General features: G+C 36.1%; 1 protein-coding gene across 1 annotated transcript in view; it reads right to left on the minus strand.

Moving 5' to 3' along the window:
* Positions 1-484: 484 nt before the first annotated feature.
* Positions 485-13,934, minus strand: part of gpm6ab (glycoprotein M6Ab) — a 69,253-nt gene continuing 55,803 nt past the window's right edge. Inside the window, exons 5-7 of the mRNA XM_059334324.1 lie at positions 12,407-12,483; positions 12,204-12,269; positions 485-2,459 (exon numbers count right to left, since the gene is read on the minus strand). Of these exons, the coding sequence (XP_059190307.1) occupies positions 2,307-2,459; positions 12,204-12,269; positions 12,407-12,483 (296 nt within the window). The 3' untranslated portion in view covers positions 485-2,306. The remainder of the gene's footprint in view (positions 2,460-12,203; positions 12,270-12,406; positions 12,484-13,934) is intronic.

Raw genomic sequence — 13,934 nt, forward strand, 5'->3', positions numbered from 1 at the left:
AGTAGAAGCTCAGGACATTGGCACTGAACCGCCTCCTCCAGACTGAAACCAATAGGAAACAATTCTCCTGGCTGCTGTTTCACATATATTGTCTATATTTTTACAGAGTTAATGTAGGTAAATGCATTACTCAGTTACTGGCCACAAAGGGGGAAAAGATTTTTAAAAAGTTTACAATATTACAATATAGTCTAATTATTCTAATTAAACAATGTTACATCTAAAGATGCCAAAGATTAAAGTTGATAAATTGATAATTGGTGAGTAAAATAGCAAAGAATTACAGGTCAGAGTAATGACAATGATGTGTGTGTGTGTGTGTGTGTGTGTGTGTGTGTGTGTGTGTGTGTGTGGTGCGTGTGTGTGTGTGTGTGTGTGTTTTCTGGGGGGGGGGGGGGGGGGGGGGGGGGTTACCTAAAACAAGTCTAATTGGCCTTTTTTTTTTTTAAATAGCAGCAAGATACAATTTAAAAGTAGTCCTTGAATAAAAAATGTTTTTGCTAGTTTTGAGATACGATTTGGCAAGGTCACTCAACGTGTTTAGCTGATCAAAATCTTATAACAGCATCTCGTATAAAAGCACATGAAGAAATATTTGACACAGCAAATAGAAACTGGAACCAGCCTTAAATCAACTAACCTATCCATTAAAACAAATCATTCCTAAACCTTGAGCTTATCAGCGTGGACATTATTCATTTATATATATATATGTCCGTATGTGTGTGTTTGTGTGTATGCAATATAGTACCATTACATGACAATATGATATGAATGTGATGTAAACCCCTCCCTGCCACAAACACACTCATACACACACACACACACACACACACAAACACACACGACTGCCCCATTTAAATAGCCTAAATGCTCGCATTTCACATAAATTATTAAAAAGGTGGCAATTCCAAAAAGTAACAAAAACTATTTGTCAGACTTATGAAAACATGCCACATGTTAAAAAGACTTTTCCTGCTAAGATGTGCTGTTTCTTAGGGTAAATCACCAGAGACAAAGCTGTTTTACTATGTGTCTAAAGGCCCTTTCTTAGTGCCGTTTCATGCCGCAACTTTTATGGCTCTGTAATGTCTCCACCTTTAAGGTGCCCGGCACATGACAAAAAGTACAAATAAGCAATATTAGGGGAATTTGGATTTTTGATATACTCTTAATCTTGTACACATATGTTTTCATTATTATTATTAAGCCTGCATTTTAATTCAAAAACTAAACCTACTGTGCAGCAAATGGCTGCTTGTGGGTTAAACAGCATGTGTAGTAAAAATATGTGGAACAACTATAGAAACTAGGCTCAAGATGAAGATGTCACATAGTAAAGTAAGAGGATGGGATGGGTTGGAGGAAAAAGGAATCAGAATTCGTCCCTGGGATGTACACATTTCATTGGGGACCATATTTCTTTGCAAATACCAGTCATTATAATGTAGCAAAACAACACGACACAGTATGACACCACCATATAACACTGCCTGCACAACACCAACCATTCAGCCACATCTATTTGTGTGTGTTGATGTCCGTGTGGATAAATTGTGTGCGATGCATGTACTGCAGGTATTGGGCCTGTTGGGGAGATATAGTGACATTGTCCTGTTGGAGCGCCCCTATATTAAAGGATGAGCCCACTGACACCAAGGTCAACCGTGTGCCTGCTGTAAATTGTTGACTTCCATGTGCCATGCTAACAGCTCCTAGCTGTCATTCCACAAGCTGTGTTTATGTCTGGTTTCTTTCTGTGATTTTAGGACAGTTTCAGTTGATTGCTCTGCACACATTGCGGTACTTTGAGGTATTGGGGGTTGAAGGGAAGGCAATGCCAACCCTGGAAAATTTAGGTCTTTATATTAAGAAATATGAACTTTCAGCTTTCAGCAGTATACAATCTTCCTCTGATGAGAAGGTGATCTCTGCCTATTTGCACTTTTAAGAAAAGGCTTTTGCTCAAAATTGAAGTCAGGGTTAGTAAGATTATGAAGCAAACCAACATAGCGGATGCTAAAGTGGTAGCACAGATCAACTAAGCCAATTTACAGACCAACTGAGCCAATTTTCTACTGCATGGTGTCCTTGTTTTCATCATAATTATGTTAACAACTGATTTCTGCCAACATAGATTTGTGTCTTTAAATATATGTTTTGTTGTTTTTTTCATGTGTATTGTATGTTTGTGCTATCCTTAGGTTTGTGTCAGGCCTTGTGTAAATGTGTGTGTGTGTGTGTGTGTGTGTGTGTGTGTGTGTCTGAAAGGTAAGAGTGTTGTGCTGTTTCTCTAAGGTGTATGTTTATGTGTAGGCATTGAGACGTTCTTTGGAGCGTGTGGAGTGGATGTCATGGAGCTCCTGCTCCTCCTTTGACTTGATGTCCTCATACTTCTGCATTCGACTGGCATCCTTCAGATAACCCCAGTTAGCAGCTAGAGCCATCAGGAAATGGACCTGGGGGAGGAGAGGGAAAGTCAAGGTTAATGAAAGTACATATAAAGCAAACAAGACAACTAGCCACAAGTTTGTTTTGTATTGACAACTTTAGTCCAAATGGTACCCAAGTTGTGTTTAATGAATTTGCAACAAATGTGCCACCTAAAGCCGCAAGCACATTAACAGGCCCAGTAACCTTACTGCATGTGGGGAGTTTTGGTCGGATGCCTGTTTTACTCAAAAACGTATTTGTTTTCACTATGTGGCGCGACAGAACACACTAATTATGAATCATGTTGCTCTGTTGTGTGTATCATGTTTAGACCGTACCATGTAAATTTCATGAAAATCGGATTATCTTTGTCACAAAAGGCCTACATTGCAAAAAAGCCACCTCTCAAAAAGAAGAAAAAAAGTAAAAAATGAGGGGTATTTTGCTTAAAAATAGCAAATTTTTCTGTCAATGGAAAAAGAAAATTTGTCTAGTCAAAACTTTCCAAAACAAGTAAAGATATCTCATCTTAATCAACCCAAAAATACCTTAGAATTAGTGTATTCTAACTAATAACAAGTGATTTTTTTTAATGTTGTCGTTAAATGTTTCATTTTAAATGTTTAAATATCAAGTGTCAATTTACAGCTATGTGCCAATGTACTAGATAATTACATACACACTACACAACAATACACACTTCTATTGTTTCATTGATAATAAAACAATTGATTCCATCAGGCTGCTTGCTTTAAGTATGTGAAGAGGTACAAATTTGTCAAAGTTATGATTTCTTATTGATGCTTGAAATAAGAAATGATTACTTTGAAATAGGAGTTTTATACTTGTAAGTGTTGATGAAACAGCTTTGTAACTGTTGATATTCTAGTTTCCAGCATGTATTTACTCAGTATAGGTCATAAAATCTCAGTAACAAGCTGTAATATCTTATTTAGATAAATAAGGACCAAAACACTTAAAACAAGTGAAACAGTCAAACATAAAGATTCTTACTAAGAAGAAATATCTTATCAGATAAAAATTAAGCATATATCCCCTTGATCGAAGATATTTGATCTTACTTAGATTTCAGTTTTTGCAGTGTACCTTTAATTTTTTATGCATTTTATCACATTTTGAGGTTCTGGGGCAACCCAAAAAACTCATGAAATTCATGAATGGTTGCATGTGCATGGTTGTGGCTAATTGGCCTGGTAGTGTCCCCTAAGAATTTTCTTTGTACCGTACCCTAAACCCAACAGGAAGTCAGACATTTTTAATGTCTTTAATGTTTTAATTTTTAAACCACTCATAGATAGCGTAGATGGCGCTATGACTGTGACTCATTTGGGGCATGTAGATATCTTCAGGCCTGGAACATTATCCAGCAAGTGAAATCTGGGAGCAACTGAATTATGTAAAATCAAGCTTTAAAAGCCTACTGTGTGTAAAACATGCAATTTGCCCACCTCGCCATGGCAACTCGTGCCATGAAACACAAAAGCTTTGCAACTTATCATTGCGAAGATCTTGAGATCATGCTGACCAAATTTGAGATTGATCTGTTCAATATTCCAGGTGAAGTATTCAAAATAAAAACAAGTGTACTATAGTATGACTTTTTTTTTGTTGGACATCCCAAAATATGGTGTTTTTCTGTCATTTTTGGTCATATTATGCTCTACTACACATCAAAAGACTATAATTGACCCATTTTAAGCAGTTTTAGGCATTTTAAAAATTTGACCAATTTTGACCAAAATCTTATTTTCTAATTTTGAACAACTCAAAATATTGTGTTTTTCTGTCATTTCTGGCCATATTATGCTCAAATATGTATCAACAGACTATAATTAACCCATTTTAGGCAGTTTAAGGCATACACATTTTTTTCAGGTTAAATACAATTATGATCAATTCTGGTAATTCTTTTGAATACATTTAAAATTTTCTTTTTTCACTTTCATGTTTCTTTCAGTTGCATTGTTTTTATCTTTTCAGATTCAGATCTTATTATTTTTTTTACAGTTCTTCAAAAAACATTCTGTTTCAGGTCTGTCTTTTTTCCGTTTCAGATGGGTTTTTTTTTTCAGGTTCAGACTTTTGACCCAAATGTGGCATGGGGGGTAACTCATTAAATCCCTAAGCGACATATACTCAACACCCTGGTGTGGTGGTCATGTGACTGTGACAAGAAGTGACTTCTCCAAAATGTGGCTGTGACTGGAAACAGAAATGTGAAAAAGTAGCTAATTTCAATGAGCTTATTTTTTGTTTACGAGGCTAAGTTTAAACCCATTTAACAATTCTAATCCGTTAATAGGGTTTGCTGTATTGCATTTAATTCGTTCTGACTATATTTCCTGAACAAATTAAAGTCACAATTTTGATATATGTTATGGAGATGCAAACAAAAAGGCAAATGGTTATTTGTTTTTATTTATTATTGATTTATTATTATTTTGTTACTTAGAAACCAATCTGAAAATTAATGTGTTCTTAAACAGCACTATTAATGTCACAATTTTGATAAATGTAGTGGAGATGCAAAAGAAAAAGGCAAATGCGTCTCTGTAAGCAGAAAATGTGTCTAGTTATTTTATTTTAAAATAAGAAATATCCTAAACATAAATACCATAAACACCCAATTTAATATATATGTTACATCACAGAACTTTGACATTTAGGGGTATAATTTTTTTTTAAAACATCATGAATGTGTTATATGTGGTCCACTTGTTCTGTGGTATATCCTCCATAATTTTCCTTTAAGGATTACTGAGTCTGGGTTCCTATGGGTTAATATTCTTCAATACATTATCAGTTCATCCAAACACACTGTCGGAGGTCAGCATCCCTTCCTTCAGGGCATCCACACCAGGCAGTGTCTGAGAAAGGCCAGCAGAATAATCAAGGACCCCAGTCACCCAAACCAGAGACTCTTCCAACTGCTACAGTCTGGTAAACAGTACCACAGCATCAAAGCCCGCACCAACACACTGACAAACAGCCTTTTTCCTAAGGTCCTTAGTAAATATATCTCACCTGTACATATTGCATTCATCCATGTAAATCGCCCATTAATATACAGCCATACACATATCACTATCCCACACTTTTCTTTACCTTCCCGATAATGTAATAACCCCGATAATGTAATAAAAATCTGCACTTGAGTCCATTGAAAATGTAATAAAACCTGATAATATAATTACTTCCCGATAATGTAATAAAGTGCATTACATTATTGGGAACAATAATGTAATACACTTTTTTTAACCAGTAATGTAATAAAGTATAACATTAATGGGAGGTTATTACATTATCAGGTTAGCCTTCATTTAGCAAGTCCTGATAATGTAATAATTCCCCAATATTGTAATAATTTAACAGCAGAGCACCCATTACTTGGGTTCAAGTTGTGATACTGTGTAGGCAACACTAGCTCAAGAGCCCTATATTGGGTACATTATGACCTATTAGTATTATGGGTAGGTTCATTTAGGCTCAGTAGGCTGAGTTTCTCTTTTTTTGGCCAACAATGGCTCTTTAGTTAGTAAGTAAAGGTTGCCGACCCCTGGTATACCTCATGTTGTGCCTCTTACTGAGTTTTATTCTTGTTGTTGTGGTTATTATTGTTGTACTGCTATGCCTCTGAGCACGCACCTAAAGTTTTTCACTCCATTCTACCTGTATATTGGATGTGACAATCAAACTCTCCTGAATCTCCAAAAAAATCGCCAGCTTTTTTCCAACTTCTAGCATGTTTCTAATGACTTATTTTAACAGCTGATGGAAGTAACTGCTCAGCATTCTTCTCAAAACTAAATAAACTGGAAATGTATATTTTTATTCAGTCCAACTTTTTGTAGGAGGCAATATTCATATTGCATCATAAAATGCAATGACATGATGGTTGAGGAAATTACAGATAAAATGCCATACATACCAGCAACATCAAATTTGATACATACATTTTCAACACTTAAAAAAATGAAATATTGGGCGTTCCCGGTGGCACACCTGGTAGAGCGCATACCACAGAGGCCCAGTCCTCGTGAGCGGGTGGCCCGGGTTCGAATCCGGCTCGGAGCCCTTTCCCACATGTCTCCCCCTCTGTCTCCCTCTTTCACTCTCAATATCCCTACTGTCAATAAAGCAACAAAAATTAACTACTACTCAATGAAAGTTTTTTCTTACAGTAACTTTTTCTAATTAATAAAGATTTCTGTGCAAAAAGTCTGCAGGTCTGTGAATGATGGTGGCCATTTTTGTTTTTTCTCTTCAAAAGGTCTCTACTGCCTGGAGTCCATGGGGAATCTAGTGGGCAGATAACATGTATGGGATTGTATACATGAAGTTTGTCACAAAAATTTTGGTCATGTGGATCACATAGAGTTTGCAAGAAGTTGTGTATTAAATATGATACAAAATTGCATTATATGGCCTCCAAATTGTATGTTAAGGATTTATTCTACCTCTTCTTGTACAACGCACTTTTAAACATTTCCAGTTACTTGCAACTCAACACATAACGTGTTGTTGTGTTTTCTGTTTTGTTGTTGTATTTCTTGATTTGTCGTTGTGTCTTTTGATTTGCTGTTGTGTTTTTTTATTTGTTGTTTTTTGATTTGTTGTTGTTTTTTGATTTGTTGTTGTGTTTTTTGATTTGTTGTTGTGTTTTTTTATTTTTTTTATTTGTTGTTGTGTTTTTTTATTTGTTGTTGTGTTTTTATTTGTTGTTGTGTTTTCTGATTTGCTGTTGTGTTTTTTGTGTTTTTTATTTGTTGTGTTTTTTGATTTGCTGTTGTGTTATTTTATTTGTTGTTGTGTTTTTTTATTTGTTGTTGTGTTTTTTGATTTGTTGTTGTGTTTTCTTATTTGCTGTTGTGTTTTTTGTGTTTTTTATTTGTTGTGTTTTTTGATTGGCTGTTGTGTTTTTTGATTTGCTGTTGTGTTTTTTTATTTGTTGTTGTGTTTTTTTATTTGCCGTTGTGTTTTTTCAGTTGTTGTTGTGTTTTCTGTTTTATTGTTGTGTTTCTTGATGTGTTGTTGTGATTTTAGATTTTTTGTGTTTTCTGATTTGCCGTTGTGATTTGAACTTCAGGGCCACCATAGGTCTCAGCTCATGTACGCAAATTTAATTTAAGTTCACACATCTGACTCGGAGAATTGTTCTTAGACTTTTATCGATGCATGGAGCTGATAGAACTCTGCAGTGTTTTATTTTGTAATGGTAACAAACTAAAACATGTTTAGGCTGCTTGATGCTAATAAAGGTGACTTAAACCTCTGAAGTCCAGGAGATTTTGGTTCAAATATGTCAACTTCCTATGCATTCATTTCGGTCTGTCTAGCATCTTTCAGTCTGTCCTTACATCACATGCATTGCTCCCATTTTTCTCCACACAAATTGGCTATCAGTCAGATTTTACATTTTATTTTAATTAACAAAGTATAAAGCTGCCAGGAACCAAACATTTTTTTTTTTTTTACCATTTATACACACAAAAATGGCAGAAAAAATTATAAATAATAAAACTACAAAACAGTCTATTTGCATGTAAATTAAAAATAGTAATAGTTTTCATCGTAGAAAGAAATTTCACAATTTAAAAATGGTCTAGAAACATAAATGTGAAACAACTGTGAAAGCTCCTATGATTGCACTTTAACTGGCTTTCTCAGCTTGTCTACATATCATATATAAATAAAGTTATTACTGTAAATAAAACATGTGTATTTTCAATAAATAGATGGACTCCACGGGGTTAAAAAAAAAAAAGAAAAGGAAAAAAAAATCCTCGTTTTGGCTGTATTGTGTTCTTCGATATCATAAACTCTGAATCAAGTATATATTAGGGCGTAGACCCTTGTTTTCAGCCGCCACAATTATCAACAGCCGACCAATCATACGCTGTGATTGGAGATATACGAACGTTTCATGAATCACACATGAACCCTGTCGCGAGACGATATATAAGCTCAGATCTGCGCTGGTTTCTACGTTTGTTTGATAAATGAGGGTCATTGCCATTAAAATAACATAGCACTGAGAGAACAGAGGATCAGTCAACACATAATGGATGAGATATTGCTTCAGTTTCTGTTTTGAAGAAACAATATTTCACATTTATACTGTCTTTGATTACATTTTCCAAATTTCCTGTTGCAGTGTATTGTGAATGACAGGAGCTGTGTAGCTGCCTATTTCTTTTCAGCTATTTAGCATTATATAAGGTTAAACAATTTTGTTTTCAGACACAAACCTCTGTTAATTGTGGTATAATAATGTGGTATAATGGTAAAATCTTTAATTAATGCACCATTTATGAAGTATTCTTGTCAATTATATGGCAGAACAGCGTTTCTTTTGATGGAAAATCTTCTTTTTTTACGGTAAAATATGGAATAAAATGACAATCTTAAATGTGAAATCAACAGTCCTAATATCCTTATACCATAATGTTAGAAAAAGTTGCACCGTATTTCTTACGGTAAAGTTCTGGCTACCACAGCTGCTGTTTTTTTTACAGTAAAAACAACAGGTTTTTTTTACAGTCTGTAATAGTGCGACTAATTGATGATGGAATTTGTTGCCAACTATTTTATTATCATTTTCAATAAATTCTAATGCCAACCCCTTGTGACTTTGAGCATGAATAAGCAGGTGCAGAAATCGGACGAATGTGTGAATGCTCTACTTTTAACATTTGTAGTGGACATGAGAGAGATAACATGATGTAACAGTATGGGCCCAGGTTAGTAAACATCTGCTGAATGCAGAAATTGTAGAGAGGGAAAGCCTATATCAAGGACCTGAACCCTGTTCACACGACTTAAATCTTCACAGGTTGTGGTGATTCACCATCTGCATTGTATTGCAGACACACAAGTGTCGATTCCATCTTCTCTTTCTCTGCTTTGTCCCTCTCTCCCTCTCTAACCCTTTTCATACTGCGTTTCTGCAAAAGTGCTGTAAGAAGCTCTGCTGTCATTTTGCCTCTGGACTAGAGATCGACATCGCTTCTCGAATATTTGAATAGTCATTAAATCATAAAAAGTTGAATAGTTCATCATATCTGGAAAAAAAAAGTTGTATTACTGGTCCCTTCCACATGGGGGCAGCATAGCATTTGATGATACACAATGTGGCGGCTAGATGCCAAACTGTAGAAGAAGAAACAAACAAAGGAGAGGGTGTTTTCCATGGCGGGAACAAGTTACCCCCCAGAGGGATTTAGAGACTCCGGAGGTGACGTATGGTTTTCACCATCGCTAACTGTGCACAACGTCAGCAGCTGATCATAAACAAAGCAGCATGGCTAATTATGCACAGCGTCTCCGCTGATCATAAACATAGTGACTGTGAATTAATGACATCTCTAGCTGTGCACAGTTAGAGATGTGTGTGTGACACTGTGTGTTAAGAAGAGTAAGAAGGAGTTGCTGGATTTGTCTCCAGTCACTTTCTTGAAAAATAGTCGCTAAGGGGGTCTGAAAAGTCGCTAAATTTACTAAATTGGGAACACTGCTTCGCCGGTGGGGGGGATATCGAATAGTAACAGAATATTGGCGTCCCGAGTCTGTTAACCCATTTAAACCGGGAAAGCATTACCACATTTCTACCATTAAAACCAGGAGCGCTGTTGCGTTATTCTACCATTAAAGCCGGGAAAGCGGATACGTCGTTTTGTAGTATTTGTAGTTTTTTTCCACCTATTTTCGGTCTCTTGGCCAATGAAATGCATCAGAATAGTGTTGCAACATTGGACTTTTCCAGAAACAGCACCGGCGATTTTATTGCTGATCCGGTCTTTGAACCGTTGGAACCAATCGACCGGAATTTATGGATGAGGAATATGTTTTTAGACGACATATTTTCACCGAAGAACAGACAGATTTGAGGCCATCTGGACATAATAACAATAATAATACTAATTGATTGTGATGATGATATAAGAAATCATGACTGTTTATGCCTTATATTACTTTATGCGTCATTGAGTACCCTGAAAAGTGCAATATAGATAAAATGTATTATCATTATTTATTATGATTATGATTATGATTATGATTATTATTTTTATTACAGTAGGCTAATGAGAACTATGCCTTTTTCTTCCAATGGTCATATCATGTTTGCATCTTGCTAATGGGCATGTATTAGTATTATGCATAGGATTTTTATTCAGTCAAATGTAACATTTGCTGAGTTTGTTGATTTTTAAAAAAACTTTATTGAAGGTTTGGACAAATAAACTCAACTTCTAGCCACAGGTGTAAGCTCTCAAATACTTTTTGAATTTAATTTCTATCTGCTACAGAGGCTGAAAAATCTTCTGTTGAATTCCCAGAAAAACTTCAGGTTTTAGGGGGTTCTTTCAAAATCGTTTTTCCAGGCGTTTTTCCAGGCGTTTTTTCCAGGCGTTTTAGGCCTTAATTGGTTAATTCACACTGCAATTTGGCATTGTGAAATGAAGTGGGAGGAGACGGTAGTGATGTGTAACAGAGTCACTACTATGTGTACAATAAGCAATTGCAGTGGCGAGTGCATTCAAAACAATGATGATGGAAGAACTACATGTTGTGCTGTAAAGATTCTACATACTCAAGCAAAGTTGTTTTGCATTTTGCTTAATAATATTCGATTACTGTCAGACTCAAGTGTTTTTACACTGCAAAAAGTCAGCTCTTAAAAACTAGAAGAAAAAGTACAAAAATTTGGTGTACTTTGCTTAAAAATAGCAAAATCATCTGCCAATGGAACAAGAAAATTTGGCTTGTCAAGACTTTCCCAAACAAGTAAAAATATAGAATCTCAATGAACCCACAAATACCTTAGAATTAGTGTATTCTAACTAATAACAAGTGACTTTTTCTTGATTCTAATGAAATACACGTGACCTATTTTGTCAATATGTTGAAAAGTTTTTGCAGTGTCATAACATAGTCAAGTGTTAGTCGCACAATACATCACATTTTTCCTGTCTTGCCAGCTCCACCAGTTCACTTTGATCCTGCCTTGAACAGTCTCTTGAACGCCTCTGGTATTACTTTCTTCTGGGATGTTCAGATTGAAGGTGAAACATCACAGAGGCGTAAATATCACAGCTTTAAATGGCAGTCTGACAGGGTTCCTCTCTCTCTCACTTTTAACACAGAGGCTTCAACTGCAAATTTTGTAAAAGTCAGAGTGTTGAAGAGGCGTTCCAGCTGTGTGCCCATCTATTATAAAGCTGAGCCCTGCATTGGAGTTCATACCAATCAGTGGCAATTAGTACTCCAGACCAAGGTTATTATAGTTAATGAAAACTAACGAAATAACGAAAACTAGAATTGAAAAAACATTTTCGTTAACTGAATTAAAAATAAAAACGAGTTTTTTAAAAATAACGATAACTAACTGAAACTGTATTGTGTGGTTACAAAACTAAAATGAACTAAAATTATAATGAAAATGTTCTTCGTTTTCGTCTTTGTCACTTTTTTCAGATGGATCAGACAAAGGAAATAAAGGCAACATTTATTGTAACCTCATTGAATCTCGCTAAACTAAAACTAACACTAACACTAAAACTAATAAAAACTAAACTAAAACTAAGCATTTTCCAAAAAATAAAAACAATTAAAACTAGCAAACTCACTCTAAAAACTAATTAAAACTAACTGAATTTGAAAGCAAAAAGTCACAATGAAATTAAAACTAAAACTAATGAAAAATCCAAAACTATTATAACCTTGCTGCAGATAAGAGTAATAGTACTCACCATTGCGATGACAGCAGCCCCTGCTCCTGCCAGAGTGCACACGAACAGATGGAAGGTCAAGTCCAGCTGTAACGCACCACACAAGTCAGTTTTGATGGAAATTCAGAGTTTAGACTAATCTGCTCTTGTCTTGAGACATAAATGATACTTAATAAATGTGTTACTTCAAATGTCTTCAATCTTTTCTCTGTGCTTCTTCTTACCTCATTGGATTCACACATCTTGACGAACTTCTCAGATCCTGTACACACCTTTCTCTCCTCGGAGATGGTCACCAATCCTGATGAAGAAATATTATAAAACACAATCTCTTTATTACACTGGACATCCACTTCATGTATTCGTATTAATATATTTTCCAAGGCCAGCACCAGATTTATTTTGAAATACTTTTCATAATGATTGATATTTTAGATGAAGCACAGTAACAATTGATATCATAAGATAATAGGTTATATAATGATATACATATGTCCTTGAAATAATAAAATAAATCATGGTGCCCCCCTTCTCCTTCTTCATATGGTCTGTGCAATTGCGCCTAACAAAGTCAAGCCTGCACTGCAATGAATTTCACTGTAAAATAACAAATAACAGTTAAATACTGGCAGCGGGGACGCCAGTATTTAACTGTTACTTTACAGTCCATAGTACTATAATTTATTTTAACAGTATATTATCGTATTTTGAATTACAGTATATGACCGTAAGGTAACAGTGGGTGTTGGGGTTATTTTACAGGGCATTTATTGTAATTTATCAAACAGTATAATGAAGTTTAATGCTGTTAAATTACAGTTATCTATTGTAAATTGACTGATTTAACTGTTAATTTACATGTGAGGGATGAATATTTAACAGTATTTTACAATTATTTTAAAATACAGTTAGCCTGGGTATACCCAGACTGCCTTGCGCGCTCTAATTTAATTTCGAACCTCCAGACGGTCTGGCAACCAGAGAGGTTTCTTAGCCCTGTTTTAGGGATCCAATCACAGAGCGGGGACGGACGGCAAGACGATGACGCGTACTACTCGGCACTTGGAAGCTTGTAGTTTTCTGGATCCAACATGGCTGCTGCAGACGCGAAACTCTCTTTAGCTGTAGATGGTGTTTTAAATAGTTTAGAGCGAAAGTTGAAAGGCGAAAGGTCTCTCGCCGGCTCCGCTGTCCCCCGGCTCAGAGCGAGATCACCGGTAGCGCCGATGATTAGCGCCGCACCGGCGGTCTCGCCGGTGATTAGCGCCGAGCCGCCGAGACCGCCGGTCACCGCCGGTGATCTCGCTCCGAGCCAGGAGACAGCGGAGCCGCCGAGAGACCCGCAGCAGCTTGTTTATTGCCCATAAAATCAGTGGATGTGTGTGGCTGAATGACATGAGGGGGAATAAAGCGTGAAAATAAATAATCTTGCAGAAAGCGAGAACTGGAGAAGCAAAGCAGCAAACAACACTCTCTCACAGACACACACACAACAAACATCCATTTCTGTTGCTCTACTACGTCATCTGGTATAACTGATCTGATTGGCTAAGAGCTACCTACAGACGCTTTTGATAGACATTCTAAGCGCCCAATAAACGGCTCTGGAGGATCATAAACCACACCTCCTCTACGGAGAAATCCATTGCTCGTTGCCAGACTAGACCTCATTTGAGAATAGTCTGGTGTTAGCCAGGCTAAAATACAGTAGGATTCTGTTGTAAATACACCGTAAATACACAGCAATGTGTT

The sequence above is a fragment of the Centropristis striata genome, chromosome 1 (genome assembly GCF_030273125.1).
Source record: "Centropristis striata isolate RG_2023a ecotype Rhode Island chromosome 1, C.striata_1.0, whole genome shotgun sequence".
Classification (NCBI taxonomy): domain Eukaryota; kingdom Metazoa; phylum Chordata; class Actinopteri; order Perciformes; family Serranidae; genus Centropristis; species Centropristis striata.